The 23,635-nt window shown below is 41.0% G+C and overlaps 1 protein-coding gene across 4 annotated transcripts in view; it reads right to left on the bottom strand.

Annotated features, from left to right (window-relative positions):
- The window catches only part of LOC124802124 (calcium homeostasis endoplasmic reticulum protein), a 341,070-nt gene that overhangs the window by 98,764 nt on the left and 218,671 nt on the right, over window positions 1-23,635 (bottom strand). For all 4 annotated transcript variants that reach the window (XM_047263128.1, XM_047263126.1, XM_047263124.1 and 1 more), the window contains one exon: window positions 16,582-16,730. In XM_047263128.1, coding sequence (XP_047119084.1) covers window positions 16,582-16,730 — 149 coding nt within the window. The remainder of the gene's footprint in view (window positions 1-16,581; window positions 16,731-23,635) is intronic.

Raw genomic sequence — 23,635 nt, 5'->3', positions numbered from 1 at the left:
AAACCCTCGTGAGACCAGCTCTCATTTATGCTTTGGAAACATGGTCCTTGACAGAAACCGATGCAAGGCTGCTCGACAGATTTGAGAGGAAAGGTTTGAGGAGAATAACTGGCCCTGTGTATGACAGAGAACAATGGAAGAAAAGGTACAGTGCAGAATTGTACACTATATATGCCGATGCTCCTGTAACAAAACTCATATGATCAGTAAGGCTAAGATTTGCAGGTCATGTGGCAAGAATGGAATGGAGGAGTCTGAGGTGAAAAAGAAGATTCTCTTTGGCAATCCAGGAGCACAAAGAGGGTGAGGTCGACCTTGAGAAAGACGGCTGGATAGAGTGGAAGAAGACCTATGGAAACTTGGATGCAGAAACTGGAGGAGGGTAGCATATGAACCTCATGGATGGCGGAAGCTGGTTGGGAAGGCCAAGGTTCATCCTGGACTGTAACGTCACAGAAGAAGATGTTCAATCAGAAGCAACCCATACATGTTTCTGATGGCTCAGTCTCAGAGTAGAGGTTGGCTATGGATTTGACACTATTGACACCTGTGGCCACCTTCATCCTCTCACAGTGAATGGGAGGGAAAGAGAGAAAGGATATGCTAGGAAATCATAAGTTACTTTTTCAAACGAATCATCGCTTTGTTGCTCTTGAAGGAAACCAAATTCTGGAGGTGGGGACTGATGTTTATATCCTTGTCTTTTCAAATGCAAGTGAGTAGCTTCATAACTGTACTGACTCCCTCAGCCTGTTAGAGCACGTTTACGCTGTTCGTACATTGTTACTCGCTGCAGGAACATCACTGCTTGCCGGAGCATTTATGATGCAGCTGATTACATTAGTAGCTAAATAAATTATGTGCAGTGATATGAAGCAAAAACAATATTCTCATCACCCTCACCCTCCTCCTCCTCCTCCTCATCATCATCATCATCACCATCATCTGACTATAGTGTCAACAACATCATTATGGGCAAGGAGAAAGAAATGGGTGTATAGATTGCAGAACTCCATACAACAGATACTTCTACCAGCTCTATCGACAACTCAAAAATATCCAGGCTACTTTTCCTGAAAGTTATGAATCAAACATTAAAATTTCCAACATATTTTAATTAATATTATCTAACCAGAAATAAAAATCAGGAAGACATGGCCTAACACTGTGAATGCATTTTTTTCTGTAGAAGAGCGACCGATAGTCACTTTGAGGTAACACTGTCAGTTTCCACCTACATCTGCTACATGTACTACATGCAGCACACGTAGATTTCTGACCTGATACTAAAAATGTTGAATTAGGTCAAGCAGTGTTACCAACTAAAAAAATTATTACATCTAATTATTAATGGCATATCCCATTTATTTTTGTATTAGGTGCTGTATTATACGGATCCCAAGAAGTATTATTTTATTGAAAATTACAAAACTATCACAGAAAACAATTTAAAAAAATAAATCGCTTTTTGGGAGTTTTACATTTAAGCAGTAAAATGTTGAAGAAGAAGAAGAAGACCAACTTGCCTTTCAAGGGACACTGCTAAAGTAGATCCACGACTTTCAGTTCCATCTGAATGATCCTAGACCCTAACATCATAGGAGGTGAGATCAAAAAGTAATTTTTTTTTTTTTTTTAACCTTTAAATATCCAGCTGAAACATTTTTTTTTTTTTATCTTGTACGTACATGTTTCTGATTTATGTTTACATTTTCAGCTGTTTGATTATTTAAGTTATTGTTGACAGTCAAAAAGATTAGCAGTGCTTTGAATTTTTACTTTTGAAAAAGATGGATCAAAGAATTTGTATTAAATATAGCTTGAAAAATTGAATAAAGTGTGGCACCACATTAAAAAGGTTGGCTGTGGCTTTTGGTAAATCTATTATGAATGAGAAGTCTTCCAGCCACTCTCATATCCGGGAGCCTTTTCTGCATGTTTGGACCTTCATTAACAGTCTGCATGACTAATGCTGTCTAAATCAGTGCTGCTTTGTGGACAAAAGCTTCTCTGTCTCAAAAAAATTTATTATACTGGACCTCAGAATGTGTTCAAGAATATTGCAGAAAATTGAAGTTAAGGATTTTGATCTGTAATTTTGCAGGTTCATTATTTTAACCTTCTTACACACAGAGTCATCTGCAGTATGGGGTGAATGCTGCAGACTACTCTCTGTAAAAGCAAAGTGGGATTCCACCTGGACCCAGCGACCTATTTGTTTTCAACTCTTTCGACTGCTTCTCTGTAACAGCGATGCCTATTATTATGTCCTCCATATTGCAGTCTGTGTGATGATCAAAGACCAGAGTGTTAGTATATCCTCCTGCATGAATGATTTCTTAAACGTAAAATTTAGAACTTTAGCTTTCCTATTGCTGTCTTCTGTTGCCACATCAGACTGGTCAATGAGTGACAGTTTAGAATCCTTTGACCCACTAAGCCATTTTATATAGGATCAGAATTTTCTTGGGTTCGCATTGAGATCTTTCGCTAAGGTATCAAACCTTAGTGAAAGATCTTGATGAGAACCCAAGTTGTTGCATGCTTTGTACATTGATCGTTTTACATACTCATAGGTTTCTACTATTTTCTGTTTGTCATTCTCCTTTTAACCTAAATAGCATTGTCTCTGATTCCCCAGCATTTTCTGAATTTTGATTTCAAACACGGTGGGTCTATCCCATCCTTAACCCACTTATCTATGTCAATGAGTCTAGGATATTCACTGCCCTCAAATCTTTTGCTTGTACATTGATCCTTTTGATGTAGTAAGTACATGAACTTTTCAGTAATACATATGGGCCCATGATTTCTTAAAACTTCATTTTAAATGAAGATGAATCAAAAAATTATTGTGGACAGTTAAAATGCACATATACTGATTTTTTAGACTTCAAATCATCAAAGTAGAGGTCTATGATTTCCTGAAGCTTAATTTTAAATGAAGGTGGATCAAGGGAATAATAAGAAAGTTAGAACGCACATATAATGGCTTCTTGGGCTGAAATCTAAACCTACACTTTAAGACATACCCCACAAACCACAATATAGTTGATGGTGGAGGGTATCTTGTATCATTGCTAGTTATTGCCTTTCCTATTCCACTTGGAAATAGAGTGAGGCAAAAACTACTGTCTATATGTTTCCATATGAGCCCAGATTTCTTTTAGACTGTCTTTCTGGTCCTTATGTGAGATACATGTTTGTGGTAGTGGGATTGTTCCACACTCTGGTTCTTTAAATTTTCTCGAATGTTTGATGAAAAGGACATCATTACTACAAGGATTTATATTTGAGTTCATGGAGCATTTGTTTACTACCCATGTGTTGATTGAATCTACTGGTAACAAATCTAGTAACATGCTTCGGAATTACTTCAATTTCTTCCTTTGATCTGACCTGATGGGGTCCTAAACACTCAAGCAATACTCAAGAAACTGTTGCACAAATATTCTGTATGCTGTCTTCTGTATAGATGAGGTAAGCTTTCCTAGAGTTCTCCCAATGAACCAATAAACCAAAGTCAACCATCTGACTTACCCACAATTGATTTTACATGTTCATTCCATTTCATGTCACTTTGAAATGTTACACCTAGATATTCAAGCGGTGTCAGTGCTCTTTGCCTGCTTCTCCAAATGCTGTATCATCAACAACAGTTAGTGAGTAATTCATCTACATCTACATACATACTCCGCAATCCACCATACTGTGGGTGGCGGAGGGTACCTCGTACCACAACTACTATCTTCTCTCCCTGTTCCACTCCCAAACAGAACGAGGGAAAAATGACTACCTATATACCTCTGTACGAGCCCTAATCTCTCTTATCTTATCTTTGTGGTCTTTCCGCGAAATGTAAGTTGGCGGCAGTAAAATTGTACTGCAGTGAGCCTCAAATGCTGGTTCTCTAAATTTCCTCAGTAGTGATTCATGAAAAGAACGCCTCCTTTCCTCTAGAGACTCCCACCAGAGTTCCTGAAGCATTTCTGTAACACTCGTGTGATGATCAAACCTACCAGTAACAAATATAGCAGCCCACCTCTGAATTGCTTCTATGTCCTCCCTCAATCCGACCTGATAGGGATCCCAAACGCTTGAGCAGTACTCAAGAATAGGTCGTATTAGTGTTTTATAAGCGGTCTCCTTTACAGATGAACCACATCTTCTCAAAATTCTACCAATGAGTCGAAGACGACTATCCGCCTTCCCCACAACTGCCATTACATGCTTGTCCCACTTCATATCGCTCTGCAATGTTACGCCAAAATATTTGACTGATGTGACTGTGTGAAGCGCTACACTACTAATGGAGTATTCACACATTACAGGATTGTTTTTCCTATTCATCTGCATTAATTTACATTTATCTATATTTAGAGTTAGCTGCCACTGTTTACACCAATCACAAATTCTGTCCAAGTCATCTTGTATCCTCCTACAGTCACTCAACAACGACACCTTCCCGTACACCACAGCATCATCAGCAAACAGCCACACATTGCTATCCATCCTATCCAAAAGATCATTTATGTAGATAGAAAACAACAGCGGACTTACCACACTTCCCTGGGGCACTCCAGATGATACCCTCACCTCCAAAGAACACTCACCGTCGAGGACAACGTACTGGGTTCTATTACTTAAGAAGTCTTTGAGCCACTCACATACTTGGGAACCAATCCCATATGCTCATACTTTAGTTAGGAGTCTGCAGTGGGACACCGAGTCAAATGCTTTCTGGAAGTCAAGGAATATGGCATCTGTCTGATACCCGTCATCCATGGTTCGCAAGATATCATGTGAAAAAAGGGCGAGTTGCGTTTCGCAGGAGCGATGCTTTCTAAAGCCGTGCTGATGCATGGACAACAACTTATCTGTCTCAAGGAAATTAATTGTATTCAAACTGAGAATATGTTTGAGAATCCTGCAACAAACCGATGTTAAGGATATTGGTCTGTAATTTTGAGGATCTGTCCTTCTACCCCTCTTATATACAGGCGTCACCTGCGCTTTTTTCCAGTCACTCGGGACTTTACGTTGGGCAAGAGCTTTGCGATAAATGCAAGCTAAGTAAGGAGCCAATGCAGTAGAGTACTCTCTGTAAAACCGAGTTGGAATCCCATCAGGACCTGGCGATTTATTTATTTTCAACCCATTCAGCTGCTTCACAACCCCAGGGATGTCTGTCACTATGTCCTCCATACGGGAATCTGTACGAGACTCAAACGGCGGTATGTTTGTACGATCCTCCTGCGTGAAAGATTTCTCAAATGCTAAATTTAAAATTTCAGCTTTCGTTTTGCTGTCTTCCATTGCCAGGCCAGACTGATCAGTGAGTGACTGGATGGAAGCCTTCGACCCGCTTCCCGATTTTACGTAAGACCAGAATTTCCTTGGGTTTTCAGCAAGATCTCTTGCTAAGGTATAACGGTGGTAGTGGTTGAATGCTTCGTGCATCACTCTTTTTACAGCAGCACGAATCTCTACTAACTTTTGCCTGACCTCATTCTCCCGATCTTTCTTGTACCGCGAGTGCAACTGCCTTTGCTTCCTGAGCATTCTCCGAATTGCACTGTTAAACCACGGTGGGTCTTTTCCGTCTGTAACCCACTTTTTCGGCACATACTTGTCCAATGCGTGATTTACAATGTGTTTAAAATTTGCCCATAATTCTTCCACGTCCATCAACCAGAAGTAAATGAAGTCGATTCATTTACTAAGTGGGATGCTAACAACTGCTTATCTGCTCTTTCTAGTAAGAATACTCTCCTAGCCTTCTTGACCGACTTTTTAACTTTCGTTGCCATGGTCGTAATGACAACATCATGATCATTAATCCCTGTCTCAACACTGACACCGTCGAATGAGGTCTGGTCTGTTCGTGGCTACCAGATCTAAAATATTTCCATTACGCGTTGGCTGTCGATTTAGCTGCTCAAGACAGTTTTCGGATAATGTGTTCAAAAGTATTCACATGTCGGCTTGTCTGTACCACCTGTAATGAATCCACAGACATCCCAGTCTATACTAGGTAGGTTGAAGTCGCCTCCGACTAAGGTAGCGTGATCCGGGTACTTCTGCAGTACATAATGTAGACTCCCTTTCAATGGTTCTAGAACTGTTACGGTGGAACCTGGTGGCCGATAATAACACCCCACAATTAACTTTATTTCCCCTAGCCATATTAAACGTGTCCAGATAACTTCACAATCACACTCTACTTCAACCTCAGTAGACACAATATTTTTGTCAACTGCGATGAAGACACCACCTCCTACGGTGTCTAATCTGTCTTTCTGATACATGTTCCAACCCTCACTAAATATTTCAGAACTTCCTACCTCAGGGTGAGGCCAGGTCTCAGTCCCGAGAATATTTTGTATGCCACACGCTTCCTGGAGGGCAGTAAATTCAGGAACTTTATTCCGAACACTCTGAAAATTTACTGCTAATATCTTGATAGCCGAAGTGTCTTTACACTGAGCACATCCTGATTTCTCTGCCTGCATGTCGACTGGTGAGTGTTCATCAGGACACCTCACACTACTGCCTAGCCTAAAGAACCTCCATGTGTACACCCCAAGTACTCTGCTACCCGAGTAGCCGCTTCCTTTGTGTAGTGCACCCCTGACCTATCTAGGGGCGTCCTACAATTCCCCACCCAATAGCGCAAGTCTAGAAATCTGCAGCCAAGACCATCACAGAGTCGACGAAGCCTCTGGTTGAGACCCTCCACCCGGCTCCAAACCAAAGGACCCCGATTCACTCTGGGAACGATGCTGCAATAGAGAGCTCTGCTTGCACCCCGCTTGCAAGACCAGCGGTCTTCACCAAATCCGCCAGCCGCCTGTACGAACTGAGGATCACCTCAGAACCCAAGCGACAGGCATCATTGGTGCCGACGTGAGCAACTACTTGCAGATGACTGCACTCCGTAAGCTCGACAGTCGCAGGCAAGGCCGCCTCCACATCTTGGATGAGGTCCCCTGGCAGACAAATCGAGTGCATGTTGGATTTCTTTCCAGCCCTGTACGCTATTTCCCTAAGGGGCTCCATCACCCGCCTAACGTTGGGAGCTCCCAATAACCAGCAAGCCTTTGCCCCCGTGTGCCTGCTCCAGGAGCGGCCACCTGCCCACTGACAGGATGAACGGGCGGGGCCAGCCTCCACATTGGCCCTCCGTCTCGAGCGACGCGAATGCGTTGCACTCTGCCACTCACCCTGAGGTGAGGGCGGCCCCAACGAACCGGGTACACTAGAAGGTGCCTCGGCGGCTGAGTCAGCGGACGCAGCAAGTGACACCTGGGGTGTCTCAAGAGACGCGCGCAGACCCTCCGCCGTCAATGCACCTTGAGGCAGCAGCCTGAAGGCGGCTGACTGTGGCCAACAGCACGCTCAGCTACTTGCGAACCGCAGTCAGTTCCTCCTGCGCCCGAACACAGCACGCAAACACCCTATCCATCCTACTGCTAATATCTAACGACTCCGCGAATTTATACGCTACGGCTATCAATAAGCAATATTACTCCTCTCAAATACGAGAATATGCAAGGATTTTATGCAATTAAACATGCAAGAGCACAAACACTCGGAAAGAAATTAAGAATCAAACTACAAAACAAATTTGAAAGCTAAATATGCGACTCGCTACTGCACTGCTGCTGCACTGATACTTCACCAGCGGCTGCTCAAGGCTAATTATTGAAATGTTGAAGTAAGAACAGGAAATAGCATTCATTTGTGTTGATGAGCACTATTTGATGATTACACTATAAATACTGCAACATTAACAGCTATGATGAACATCGCAGTACTCAAAACTGCTTCTTGAGAGACGACATTCTCTTCCTTGGGCCAACCTGATACATTTTTATCACTGACCTTATAGTTGAAGAAATCATCTGTCCATCGAAGCCCCATTGGTGGAGCTATCCAAGAATATTACTCCCCCATTTTGTGTTACTGGACTTCTTACGACCAAACAAATGTACCTATAATGCATTATCTGCATACAAAAGCCTTAAGAATTTGCTAACTAACTTTAAAGATTAAAGGTCTTGAGTAAGATATTGTTCACCAGGATCTTTTCCAAATTGAAATAAGGGAAAGACAATGGTAACTACTGTGTTATGTATGATCTGTTTCTGGTCAGAAGGAGTAGGGGTGGCGTCAGGATTGTCTGCTTTCACCAGTAGAGAAAGTCTCTAATCAAGTTGATTTCATTAGAAAAAGCCGTTCTGACTTTTTCTACATTATTTCTATGGTGCCCAATATAATGTATTGGACTCAGTAATAGCCAAAGGCACTTTTCCTAGTTATGGGCAGTTATGAAAACGGCTCCTAATGATAGAATTTTAATTTTGAAGGACAGGTTCATGAACAAATCTATGATGTATCATTGGAAGGGGACTTTTTTTATTACAGCAACTGCATCATTGGTCACACACAGTGATTTTAGCTGGACTTCAGGACCATCATGGGCACTATCTGATTCTATAAAAAACCAATACTTTCAATATATAGAACCATGGCACACCCAATTCTGAATTTAATAAAATACTTGATATATTTCCAGACAACAAATTATAAAAGTCTTTTCATGAATCTCCTATCACCTTCTGAAAAGTTAAACTCTATCTCATAAATGCCCAATTTCATACACAAGTGTGAATCAATATCCCAAAAAACATAAGAGTACTTGAACTTCGGCTCTTTCCATCATTTCCATATAACATTCTTCCCACTTATATATGACAAAGTTATAAATTCTGATATTTGCTATAAAAATTATACAGCTAATCATAGTACTGTCTTCACAGCTCACCACTGCCCTACCAATCTGATTCTCAACTATATTTTTCACGCATCTCAGTCAACTTGGGAAGAACTGACTAATCTCGAAAACAACAAAAGAGAGTACCTCTTGCCACACAATGCTATTCTGACCTTGCATGCATGAACTTTAAACCTCTCCTGGTTACCACTTTCTTAACTCTTACCATGAAACATATACGACTCCCTTACCACAATATGAGACCCACACTAACCACTACTCTCCCCACTCACCTCTGAGCAACATTTCGTCATCCCACCAATCTCTGCAACAATTTTCTATCTGCCTGGTGTAGACAGCATAAAATCTACTCCAGTCTAAGCACACCTATTACATAAATGATCATAAAATCTACCCCAATCCAAGCACAGGTGCACACCTATTATAAATGGGGCAGATGACTGAACTCTTATATTAGCTGAAGTGTTCTTAATCTGGCATGACAAACTCTCAAGTATTAGTAATAATGAATGGATCCCTTTGCATGCACCTCGAATCCATATCCAAGCAATACATGCAAGTATCATCTCTTTGGCCATTGGAACACCATTGAGGGAGATGCAGGAAAAAAATATGGCAATAAAATAAGCACCTGCGTTGTTGCCAACTGCATCTCCTGCAGCCGCCATGGAAACATATGGTGCCAGCTTTGCTGCTAGCAGCATGAGAGGTTCCACTAATAAGCACTGCCACTGTGGGCACTGATTCTTCCCCCACAAGTCACACACCAGGCCATTGTCACAGCAGTGTTCTTCCACTGGACAGCTATAAAGGACATCATTTGGCCACTCTGCATAAGTTTCACATTGGGAGTTGCTTCGGGCAAACTGCATCTGCCAGTCCTCAATCGGAACTACCTTTGGCACGGCACAGTCATTCACTCCGAGCTGTGTTGGGTCCTCACTCAATGTCTGGTCCAAGTTCTCCACGCAGAATACAACGTCAGCGATACCCAGGCCATTAATGTGCAACTCACTGTTGCTCCCATATTACAACGGTTGCATCCATAATTCATCCAATGGAGCTCAACTCTCCACATCATCCACAACAAGCATGCTATCCCCACGCAGCTATTACCTTTCACCTTGCCAAGTCCTCTCTCCAGAATCGTTCTCAGTTTCTGCAATGCCCTAGCGATATGGCTGAACAGGCATCGTGATTGGAAGAGCTCTGTCAGTGAAACGTTAGAGACCATCAGTGGATTGGAACTAGTAGTGTGGATTCATGTCCGAGTGAAAATAAAGTCCATTATTCTAGCTACCTGGGACACATTAATTGACATGCCCCTCTTGGCCGTAACAAAAAAGTTGGAGACGAGGTGTGGATTTCATCCTATCTGTGACTCTTAGACTTCTTCATACATTCCATGCTCGTTGATAGTAGCTTGACATATCTGGGACTACCTGCAATGGTTGCTGACCTTTTTTCTCTTGCCATAGATGTGTGTCTCATTTCAGTATGGCCCCACTGTCTCTGACCATATTAGGCAGTTGCTGCTACTACAGCATATGCAATGGAACAACAACATTCTACAGAAGCTAACCCGCAAGTTGCTCACCATCACAAGCAACACCATTGCCACGCTCCCAACCAAGCTCATCAGCACGCTGCTGACATAACAGCAGCACATCACGAGCCTGTCGGTCCCCTGCTGACAACCCACTGGTCCATGGCTTCCAGCTGAGATTGTCAGTCATGCTGCCATTCCATCTCCAGCCAGCCGAGAGCACTGGCACGGCCATGATGTCCCACTGCTCATTGCCTTCCAGCCAAGTTGGCTGATGTCCCACAGGCACCTTTGCAGCTGCCCGTCACTGCACTGATGTCAGGTCAGGCAGCAGTGTAGATGCCATGTCTTCTGCTGCCACTTATGGGTTTTGATGAGTCTCCAGCCCCTGCCACACTTCCCATTGCAGCCAGCCCCACTAACACTGGCAAGGCCTCCTTCAGCCACAGGCACAGCTAACTGGCTCACACCCAGTCTTGTCACCCTCACCACCTACCAGTAGCCGGTATGCCTTTGTGAACGATGACCCTGCCTGTCTGTTGTTTTTCAGGTCTCAGACCATCGTGGCCTTACGTGTAGGCCATATCAGTTACACACAGGGTGCCTTGCTAGCACTGAAACATCTCAGGCACCCACCATTGGTTTAGCATCACCTCCAATGACCACCAACATTTGCCGCTGCTGGCTCACTGGTCCCAGGGCATCTCCTCCAGTGACATCCACTTTATCTTCAAGGTGGCTTTAGCACCTCACCTTAAGGGGGTTGGATATTGTCTCCACCTGGAGCGGGACTGGTCCAGACCCAACTGCAAGCAACACAGGCATATACTGTGAGCTGCTGCCTCTCTGTCCACTGGAAATGCCACCGAGGTAGAGGCAGGAAAACATTAATGGTAACAACATAAGTGCACTCTATTGTTGTTAACTGCATTTCTTCTTCTACTGGTGACACACCTGCTGATTTTCATCGTATTCTTCCATCAAATGGCTATAAAGGTATAAAGGACACAGCCTGGCCACTCTGCAGCAGTTTCACAATGAGTCACTTCAGGCCCAGCACCGAAAGCATCTGGCAGGCAATCTATTGGAGCTCCCTGTACCCCAGCGGTCCTTCACTTCAAGCCCTATTAGAATCTGCACTCCATGTCTCCTCCTAAGTTATCCACAAAGGGCTAGATGTTGGTCACCCCCACCACCCCTCTGGGTCGCCAGTGTGCAACTCACCTTTACTCCAGGGTTATATCGGCTGTGTCTGCAGCTCATCCGATGGAGCTCAACTCTCCACATTGTTTTCAGCAGCCATGCACTCTCCAACCAGCTCTAAGCTTCCACCACACCTTCCGGATTGTTCTTGAGCTCTACTGGTCTCAAGTGATACAGCCACACTGGCGTCACCATTGTAAAAACTCTTGTCACTGCATCGTCAACTGGAAGCTAGTACTGTGGAGTCATGCTTGAATAACTGTTTTTTTTTATATTTATTTATTCAGTTTATGAGTGTAAATAAAGTTCATAGTTCATTTATTCTTGGTATTGCTCTTTCCGCCAAGACACAACAGAAACAATAGTCCGTCTGAACTGATAACTCAAGCACACACAGTCATGAAGTATGCCCTCCAACAAAATAACCTGGACTTAAATGTTTGCTTTATCTTATGAAGGATATACATTCTTCCTCTCAGTTTCTGTATCTCTAAACTATGAAGACAGGAATTTGACCCAAGTGTGTGATTGGATATTATAAACTAGTAATTACTCTGTGTACTACGTACATTCTTTTGACTCTAAAAATTAAGTTATAGCAATCGGTTAAAATGCCAACAGCCTTGCCGCAGTTGTAACACTGGTTCCCATCCGATCACCAAAGTTAGGTGCTGCTGGGTTTGGCTAGCACTTGGGTACAGGACTGTCCAGGTCTGGCAAGCATTGTGGCAAGCGGGGTGCACTCAGCCCTTGTGAGACCAACTGAGGAGCTACTTGCTCGATAAGTTGTGGCTCAGGTCACAAAAACTGAGAATGGCTATGAAAGCTGTGTGCTGACCACATGCCCCTCCACATCTGCATCCGATGATGAATATTGGCTCAGGATGACATGGCAGATGGCTGGTACCATCAGGCCTTCTGAGGCCTATTCGATCAGATTATAATTTGTTAAAATATGAGGAATGTATAGAAAATAAGTATACTAGATTTTTATATTTTTTCCTAAAAAAAGTGTATTTGGAAAAAAAAAGAAAGAAAGAAAGAAACAGCATATTGTTGATACACTAGCACCTGTTTGCGCACCTGCTTTTCAGCTGAAAACTTAATTCAACTGGCGTGTTCCTTCAGTGACATGAAAAGATGATGATCTGAAGATGCCAAATCAGGGCAATACAGAGGGTGGTTCAAAACATCCCAACCAAATGATTCTAAGATTGCATTGATGGCTAAGGCTGTGTGAGGATGGGCATTGTCGTGCAACAAGCACCCTCCTCTCATCAACACTCCCCTCCTTTTGTTTTGAATGCTCATTTTGAGTTTTTTTAGCATCTCATAATGTCGTTCTGCATTGATGGTGTATCCCTGAGGTAGAAATTCAAACAAAGTGATGCCTTTTTGGTCCCAAAACATTGAGGCTATGATTTTTTTTGTCCAAAACTGTGGTTTTGAATTTTTTGGCACTTGGGGAATTGGTGTGACACCACTGTGATGACTGTATTTTTGCCTCAGGTGTGTAATGAGCCACCCTTGTTTCATCTTGTCACAACAGAGCCCAGAAAATCCTCACATTCCAATTCAAGTTGCTCAAGAAAATTGCTGGTGATTTTGATCTGATTTGTCTTGTGCCGTTCTGTCAGCTGCTTTGTGACTCATCTTGTGCACAGTTTCTGTTATCCCACGTGTCTGTAAATGTCTCCTTAAGAGAGTTCAGGAGAGTTGTGGAAACATCACAGAAATTTCATCCACTATCGATCAGTGGTCTTCACAAACAGTTTCCTTGATTTTTTTGCACCAACTCATCAGTCGGAATGGTAGGTCTTCCACTCCTCTTTTTGTCATGAATGTTTGTTCTGCCTTCAGTAAACTTCACAAATCACTTAAACACACTGGTTCTGCTCATAACACCTTCGCCATACACCATTTTGATTTGCAAAAAAATTCTGATATTTACTATTCCTTTTGCAAGTAGGAAGCGGATCACAACATGTGGCTTGCACTTGGTGGGATTTCTTAACAATGTGTTTCACACAACTAGATACTATAATGTGAGTTTGCATACTACCATGTTGCAGCAGTGATCACTCTGCTTAGGGGGATCCCCCTCGGCCACTCAGTCTTGCAAACACTCCAGAAATAAAAACTGCAACCCATCATGATCACAATACATTTACTTTCTGAACATGACTTGCAGTTTATTTAGAATGCAAGTTGTAACAAAGCAGGACTGGTCCAGACCATTCTACTTTATCTACGACCATAATTTATAAGTTTTTTCCCTAATATTCTTATTCACATATCCATGGTAATCTAACAATAGTGAGTACGTGTTATATAAAATGTCAGTTTTGCATGAACGGAAATCCCCTTAAAAACCCTATTTTCAGATCGTGCTATGTACTGTTCTGATTGTATCGCAATAATTAGTTTAACTAAAAATGCAGTAGGTTACCTTCCACTAGGAACGTGGGTGCACTCAATGATTGTGATATGACTTTCAAATGATAGAGCACAGCAACCAGTCATCCTTTTCTTGCACATTTTATTCTGCAAATCTACATTTCAGTTAGTGCCTAGCCATTATTAATGCACCATTTCATAGGATCAATGCATGTTCTAGTATGTTGTTCGAGAGTTTGTCACAATTCTTTCACGTAGCCTTGAAAGAACTGTGACAGACGCCTGAACAACAGGGGGCTGACCTACTAGAGTATGCACTGATACTATGAAATGGTGCACTGACAATGGCTAGGCACTAGCCAAAATATAGATCTACTGAATAAATCCTGCAAGAAAAGGGCGACTGATTGCTGTCCTCTTTCATTTGAAAAACTGCAGTAGTTCAAAAGTTACTGTAATTATAAAATTTTTTACCTCCACCTATCAACAAAAACACCATGAGCTATTACATTAATCTATAGGAAATACTCCATTCCTTACAAAGTGTAATTTCCCTAATTTTAGAAATGTAATTAATCTGCCCAGACTTAATTAGTTTATCTGATATTCTTAATTAAATATTCAACCAGCCAAAACTTCCAGAAGAGATTACAACCAAATTACTGTAACATTCCACAATTTATTCATATACTTTTGTTAATCTGAAGTTTCTGCATTCAATGACACCCATATTATGTGACAACCTTCTCTAATTAAGAATTATGTAATTTTCAATAACTAAATTTCATCATTCAATATGGGTGCCATACTGTTAATCCAGTGAAGCCTGGTGAGTATACATAGTTTGGTTCTGTACATTTTAATAGCTACTGCTCATAGCCAATATCTCTTACATCAAACTTGAGCACAGTTTCAACTGCCTGTTAGGAATGAATTTTTTAACCTGTGCGATTTTCAAACTGTAAATGGCTAACCAAAATTACTTAATATTCCAGTGCGAATCTTTACAGGGCCATAGATCACACCATTTGACTCGGTCTGCTTTGAGTCTAAATTACTCTATATTCAGTCTTAGCTTTTGACTTAATTTCGGTCAATATGAGTTGAGTCTGAGCTTTCTTTCCCAGTCTTAGCACTGAATTGATCGTATCATTGGATTATGTTTGTTATTCCTTTGGCACCACATTTCTGTTACAGAAAAGTATTTGTGTTTATTTACATCAGTTTCAGCAACCGTTACATTGCAGTATAATGTTGCATAACCAATACCATGTGAATTCATTTGCAGGTTGTGAGCAGTATCCGTTAGAATGCAAGTAAAACACTTTAAGTATATGCACATTTTATGGCCATTGTATGGGGTGGGAAAATTACTAATATTTTGTGTATTGGTAATATACTTCAGAAATGCTTAGATTGGTTGTTAATGAACAGCTATTGTTTCTATTAGTAGGTATTTGTTAACACCACTAGTGTAATGAGTAGCAGAGAACATAACATTTAATGTTTTTTGTGTGATTAGCAAAAGTCTGTTTTCCTTACCTGTTAGAAACATTTAAACAGTGTGACAACTGGTCATTGTTTATAGGAAATCAGTGACATAAATAAAAATAGGAAGAATTTTCCACGTGAAACTATAAAGCAACTGTTTGACTTTTCATTTCGTTTGACACAGAACCCTGTCACATAGGTTTTCAGGTACCGAATAAGAGTGTGTGCACAGCTACCGACTGCAGGTACTTCCACAAGTAGGTGTTGAAACATGACAAAGCGTGCCAATTACACTTTTCTCTCATCACTCTTTCACCCCCCAATTTATCCACTGTATGCCTGGTCAGATAGGATAAAACAAAGATTTGTTCTAGTTTACTATAGAAATCCTTATTTGTTTAAAGGCATCCTTGCAATATAAGGAAACATCCTACAGAATCAGGAGTCTGTTACACGAAACTGTTTTGCCTTGGCTACTAGTAAGTCATAGGTAGTTATTAACTGGTGTTTATGCTGGTTACACATAAAGAGACTCTGCTGTAAAACAAAGCTGATTCAGTTATATGTTAGACATTTTCAGTTTTCTGTAAATACCAAATAGCCAAAGTTGGCATCATGTATCTTATTTCAAACACCACAACACCAAGTTTGATGTTACATACTGCATATGGAAACTTATAAAATAAAAACATTCAACAATGCATAAAACCAAAATCATATAAATGGTATTTCAACAGTATTAGGAACAGAATAGACTGACATTCACTGTAAAGATGACCTGTTGAGTTGCAGACAGGCAAAACGAAAAGACTGTTAAACGTCAAATCCTTCTTCAGCAAGGAAAATACAAATACGTTCGCAGAAGCAAGCATACCTCATGCAAACATGACCACTACCAGCAGCAGCTCTGGTTTGAGCCGTCAGTGGTAAAAGTTTCCCGCATGAGGTGTGCCTGCTTTTGTGAATGTGTGTGTGTTTTATTTGCTGAAGAAGGCTTTGGCCGAAAGCTACAACGTGTAACGTTCTTTTTTGTGGCCTGTCTGCAGTTCAGTGAGTCAGCTTTATGGTGAGAGGCAACTTATCCATTTCCTAACATTGCTGATATTCAAACCTGGAGTTTCAATTGTTTGTTTAAATGGTACTTCACCTTGATTAGAGGTACCATGAGTCCAGCAGGCAATTCAAAATACGGAACACTTGGCATTAACTCGTCCAACAAGACTTCAGGAGCAGGCGTGGTCACTGCAGGTAAAGGAAATCCTGGAGGCGGCTTACTGAGATCCGGTAATTCCACTCCTGAAAACAGATTAAATGTTTCAAAAATAAATTTTAATGAAGAAAATACTGCATAAAACTTAGCTATATTGTTAAAGTCTCTGAAATTATAAGCACATTTAGAAAACTCTGATCCAGCATACTAAGTAATTTTCTTTGCACTTGAGAACATTCCTGCCTGGCAGATCTATGACATTATTAGCAATTAGGATTGTGAAAGAGCCACACTGGTTCCTCTCAACCCTTATTATGAAGTATCTATCTTATGCTGGAAGAACAGACTGTGCATCTAGAGGATATGTAGCACTTATGAGTCTTTAATAACAATCCAAAATACAGGTGTTTTACAAAAGATACCAGGTTTTAAATTATCTACATGTCATTGGCAACCAAATCGATCTTAGTAAGATGAATGGATTATACAAAGAATATAATGGTATCACATAACATCACTCTGCAGAACAAAGGGTCAGTATTATCAGCTTCACTGCACAAGTCACCTGCCTATCATAGTACCATAGTTCTGCCTTTCCAGTTGTTTTATCTCTATTTTAATAATTTTTCTTTCATCATACTCCTTTTCTCCCATCATGTTATTAAAGGGCATAGCACCACCAAGCATTCACAGGAAAGCAGCTGCAGAACTGAAAAAGAAGAAACGGGAAGCTGCTGATCCCAGACATCCCTTGCTTGGATATGAGCCTAAACAACCGAGACTCAGATCAAGAAGGAGCTTTATCCAGACAACTACAGCAACTCTTTCATCTCCTAGAACTCACCAAGAAATACTCTCTGCCTGAGTTGCACCAAATTAATGTTAAACAGGAACCAGCCCGAGGCTCACACTTGCATTATGGGACATGGAAGGCACTGAGCAGACAGAGAACTGGGGTGTCATGATGCAAAATCATCATCAGGAAATAGAGCTTCAGCCTGTGTGGCAATCTACAGGACCAACAACATCTGCTAATCTGCAGGAACTGGCAGAATACCTGTGCTACCGGTGATCTTGCTGTATCTAATAAAGCAGCAGCCAAAACCACTGAATATTGGGCTCTCCACAGGACAAGAAAGAGAACTATCTTGCTATCTTTTTACCTCCCTGTCTGTATTTCATGAATTCTTGTTGAGCGAATAAATCCTTGTATTTTTATTGTTGTTACTTTCTGTCTTTATTGAATTTTCTAAAATGAATGCTTTGTATGTAATTAACCTCTGTATGTTATTAATCCTCTACCAGTAATGTAATAATTTCATGTCCTGAGCACACAAAATAAATAAATCCCATCATGTGTTTTCACGTTATGTTATTCTCTTACATTTTAAGTCACACCTCATACTATTTTACCTATTGCCACTTCTATTATCCAGTGTATATGCTTTCTGTACTTTCACAATACTTTGCTTTTAACTATGGCTCCCCACTGCCATATCTTCATTCTAATCTCAGGTTTTTATAATCTTGTCTACAACATTCCACTGTTAATATTTATTTTATTTCATTTCAGTTCCCTTCCTTAGATCACGAGTGGCTTTCTTTTATGACCTTACCAAAGTTTACAAGATATTTCTTCTCTCCTTTCACAAGGAAAAATAGTTACTGTTTGGAGAAATTATATTGAGTGTTACTGGAAATTCTTCAATGGTGCTGTTGCTGTTTTTCACTTTATCTTTGTTGTGTTTGATGTTTAACTTTTTAATGCTTTGAGTCTCATAAACTCACACTCTGCATGCTTCTCCATGTGTTGTATAAAGCAGTAGTTAATCCTTGTCGAAAACAATATGCACTGTGCAGTGCTAATGGGACACACGTAATAAACACCATGGTGTAGCTCTTGTATTATTTACAGGTAGATTCAATGGTGCAGATTATGTGAAAGGGTGTTGTTACATCAGAGTAAAAAGTGAGATTGAAATTAAGAGCTTCTGATCCTTACTAAATGGGTATTACATCACAATAAAAAGTGAGGTTGAAATTAGGAACTTCTGAGCCTCACTGAAAAGTATTAGCACTTACAAGAAAGAAAATAATATTTCACAAGCTGGATGCACAAAGTTTTCCACGAAAAGCTGTATCATTTTGAAGTTAAATAGCTTGGGGACAAGAAGATTACAAGTGGTCTCTTTATTGTGAACATTGCCATTCAATTGAAAGATGCACCCTGCTGTTGAGCCACAATTATTATATACTGCAAAAATATAATTCAGAAGTTTCACAACAAACATTAAATGGTGCTGAAAGTGACAATGGAAACTGTCCTTAACACTTGGAATCAAAGAAAAAGTTATAATAAGCTGCAAACACAGCTGTTGCACTCACATCAAAAGCAATTCTAAATGTGTATCATGTTCAGCACTGAGATGGTGCAAATAAATAATGAAATTAGTAATCAGCTTTTGAATATGTCATCCGAAACTGACACACTTGCCTGGACAGTCAATTCTTTCTTCAAGTTTGCCTAGTGTTGAAGGGCTGTTACAGAAAACTGTGTCATTCAACAGACACTAGACTCAGTATGTACTAGACGGCAGTGACTGAGGCTCAGCTGCAACATCTCACACAGGCCTCTTAGATTATGCTTAATAAACACACAACTGTTGCAACAATTTCCAATGCAACTATAATTTGTGAGTGGCTAACATTTTTAACAACACTTTTACTACAGTAGCCAAATACTGTAATTTGTTATACAGATGGTGAATGGTTTTCATATCCACACACTTTACAGCTTGCAAATGAACACGTTTAAAACAGAAATGCTGGCCAGTACTAACTTCCAGGTGGTGAAATGTTTTGTGCTGCCAACAGACAAACACAAAAATAAAAGTGATGACATTATCTATGCATATGGAGTTATTAATTCTTTTTTCAAAGAAACTGGAGGAACATAGGGGAAAATTTAAGAAGGAAAGGCAGGTCACTGAGACCCCAGAACGAAGGGACCCACCTGTTTGGTCACACCAGCCAACTTCATCCTTACCCATAACTACTTCACTTTTGAGGGTTAGACCTCCAAAAAATCGGGGGGGGGGGGGGGGGGGGGGGCTGCTGTGGGAACTAGGACAGCCCATCCTATGTCAATTTTTTCATGGGCTGCATGGCAGAGGCATTCCTCAAGACCCAGAAGCTGGGGATCCCAACTCAATACACATTTATCAGTGACATCTTTGTGATCTGGACTCAAATTGAGAGGAACTGCTACATTCTCTGCAACAAATTAACTCCTTTTCCCCGGAACCTTTCCAAAACCAAAGCAACCGAGTGAGGTGGCGCAGTGGCTAGGACACGGGACTCGCATTTGAGAGGATGACGGTTCAATCCTGCGTCCAGCCATCCTGATTTAGATTTTCCGTGATTTCCCTAAATCGCTCCAGGCAAATGCCGGGATGGCTCCTTTGAAAGGGCATGGCCGACTTCCTTCCCTGTCGTTCCTTAATCTGATGACCTCGCTGTCTAGTCTCCTTCCCCAAACAACCTAACCCACAAACAACGCCACCTCACTGAAGTCCACAACCAAAGCTCAGTCCATATAAAACCAAGCAATAAGCAACAATACCACATTCTGAATGCTATCAACCCCTCCACATCAACTGCTCTCTTCCATATAGCATAGGCATCCACAATATACATACCTGCTCCATTAGTGAATCCTTCAGCACTTACACCAACAAACTCTCCCAGACTTGCATCTTCCATAACTACCCCACACATGTTATTCACAATCTCATCTCCCCAGCAGTATCTTCTTCTGAGTCAGTTCTCACTTACAAAAATCTCAGAAGCACTCAATGCTCAAGTCAAGCCCTAAAATGAGATCCTCCCTCCCCGATATCCTATTAACATCACCCAACGTCAGCTCCCATCACACGCCTAGGCTCCATAACATCCTAGTCAAACCATATGACATTCTCAAACCATTATACCTACCCCTAGTTTCCTAACCCTCTAACTGTCCCCACTGATAAATCTGCACCATTTACTATTTATTCTAGACTCATCATTGGTAAATTGTGCAATATCGAATGTAGAGCAACTCATGAAACCACACAAGTTGTTTATCAACTAAATTATGTCCACTGCACAGCATTTTATGTGGGCAGGAGCACCAGTAAACTGGCTGAGCATGTGAATTGACAGAAAAGAGCTCCCTACCTTAGGGAGATTCTGTACCTAGTTTCCAAAATGCTTTACTAGATGACTCATGCCCCCAATGCCTGCTACATCACAAGGGCTACTTGGATCCTCCCATGCGATACAAGTTGTTCTGAAAGTCAGAGATGGGAACTTGGCTTCAACCCATCCTTGCACCCGACATCTTCCTGAATTTAATCTCTGTTAATACGCCCTACCTCTCTTTTTTCATTATACCTTTATTTTTCTCAGTTTTGTCTGCCTCCCTCTCCACTTCCTGTCTTGCATTTATTTGCATTCTCAACTGAATTTTCCATTGATGCAGCTGAATATGCATAAACCAAGATAAGTGAGTGAATTTACTGATATTGGAAGGGCTGTAAGAAAGCAAGAGGATATATAGAATAGGTTATGAATAGGTAAGTATAAGGCCTATCTGTATAGGGGGGAAAAAAGTGTTAGTTCATACAGGCTCCAGTGGAATATTAAAAATGCTATAGCTTAAAATTTTATTTTAATGCTTGTAACATAGTTCTTCTGTTCTAATTTGCCATGGTCTAGGGACGTATCTTTTTCCATATATGCCTAACAAATAAAAAGTGGATAGCTCATGGAAGAAAAGTATTTTATTTCTACGAGTTTTAAGCACACCTGTTCCCCACTATGTGCATCATGAACCATTAGATCAAATTTTTGGATGGACGGGAATAATCTTCAAGAAGACAACTGCCGCATCATCATCGACATTGTCGTACTACGACGGACCTACATCATGTCCTGCAGGATGCCTGTGTGGAAGTAAAAACTTTCGACAGGAGCTGTCGATAACGGTATTATCATCATACCTCTCTCTCACCAAATTAACTGTATTTTTACACAGTTAATAAGAAATTTAAAATTGTGCACAGGCAGAAATTACACGAAATCAAAGTGACCACAGAAGACGCTATATACACTGATCGGGAAAAAAATAACAGAACCAAGAAGGAGATGCGCAACATAAACGAATGTTGGTAGGCATATTTCTACATCTAGAAGATGATGTCTATTCCGATTTTGTGCCAGTTGCATAGGAGTGCCACTAATAGTGGCACTATGGGAATGCAAATCAGGTTTGCTTTAAACACATGCTGTAACAGTCATGAACATTAGTTACTTTTGAGATTGGATGTGTGAGTTGATGTTAGTCAAGAATGCCTTTAAGATGACAAAGATGGCATTATCAACACCTAACTGAGTTTGAACGAGGTTGTGTAATAGGGCTACGAGAAGCTGGGTGTCCCTTCTGCATTATTGCAGAAAGACTTGGCAGGAACGTAGCCAATGTACATGACTGCTGGCAGCAGTATCACGAGAATGTATGTTTCCAAGAAGACCAGGCTCAGGCCAGCCATGTGGCACTACTGAGAGACAAGACCATCGTATTCAGCATTTGGCTCTGGCACATCATACTGCATCTGCACCAGCAATTTGAGCAGCAGTTGGCACCACAGTGACACAATGAACTTTTACAAATTGGTTAGTTCAAGGACAGCTCCAAGGCAGACGCCCTGTAGCATGTGTTCCACTGACCACCCAACTACCAGCATCTGCGACTTCAGTAGTGTCCAGTGAGAGCTCAATGGAGGGTAGGGTGCAGGTCTGTTGTGTTTTACGATGAAAGCTGGTTCTGTCTCAGTGACCGTGATGGCCGTGTTAGTTTGAAGGAGGTCAGTTGAGGGTCTTCAACCGACTTGTCTGCGTACTAGATACACTGGACCTATACCTCGAGTTATGGTCTGGGGTGTGATTTCATATGACAGCAGGAGCACTCTCATGGTTATCCCATACACTCTGATTGCAAATCTGTATGTCAATCTAGTGATCTTATGTGTTGTGCTGCCATTCATGAAGAGCATTCCAGGGGGTGTTCTCCAATGGGATAAGCTCACCCACATACCAATGTTGTAACTCAATGTGCTCTACAGTGTCGACATGTTGCCTTAGCCTGCTCGATCACCAGATCTCTCTCCAGTCGAGCATATATGGAACATCATTAGACAATAACTCCAGCATCATCCACAAATAGTGTTAAGCTTCCCTGTATTGACCAACCAAGTCCAACAAACATAGAACTCTGTCCCACACACTGACAGCCATCACCTGTACAACACAATGTATGCACATTTGCATGCAACACTCTGGCATTTACACCAGTTATTAATGTCCAGCATTTCACATTTTCAATGTCTTATCTTGCACTTACATTAACCTGTGATCTTGCAATGTTAATTCCTTAAATATGATACCAAGGAAAATGTATGCCCAAAATTTCATTATTCTACATTAATTACTTTTAGGTGTTGCAACTTCTTTTCCATCAGTGTAAGAAGCCATCAACAAATCTAAAGACAATTATCAAAAAATTGTTAAGGTTTGATGCCATGCTTCATTAAGGAACAACATGTAATTTCTGGCCAGTTACAGGTACAAAAATAGGTGCACAGTCAAGTGATAGCAAAAGAAAGGCAGTAATTCTTATGGAGAGATAACAGACATTCCTCTCCTCAACTGATTTATAGAAGGAAAATCTTACAATTTAAAGGAAAATGCAATCAATCTACACATAACAGAGGATTACACCAATGCTGGTCACTGTTTACCAAAGATTATTCAAGCAGCTGCGCATTACTTAAAATTCAAGGACGACACAAGGCACTCTATTAAGTTGCATAATGGCACATCAATAGTGTTCATGCCAGACAGCTTTCGAAGTGTGCAACATATATGTGCTTCAATATGAAGGGATTTGTTG

Source organism: Schistocerca piceifrons, chromosome 1 (assembly GCF_021461385.2).
Source record: "Schistocerca piceifrons isolate TAMUIC-IGC-003096 chromosome 1, iqSchPice1.1, whole genome shotgun sequence".
Taxonomy (NCBI): Eukaryota; Metazoa; Arthropoda; class Insecta; order Orthoptera; family Acrididae; genus Schistocerca; species Schistocerca piceifrons.
Note: the sequence above shows the minus strand (reverse complement) of the source record. Positions and strands in the feature narration are given on the sequence as shown.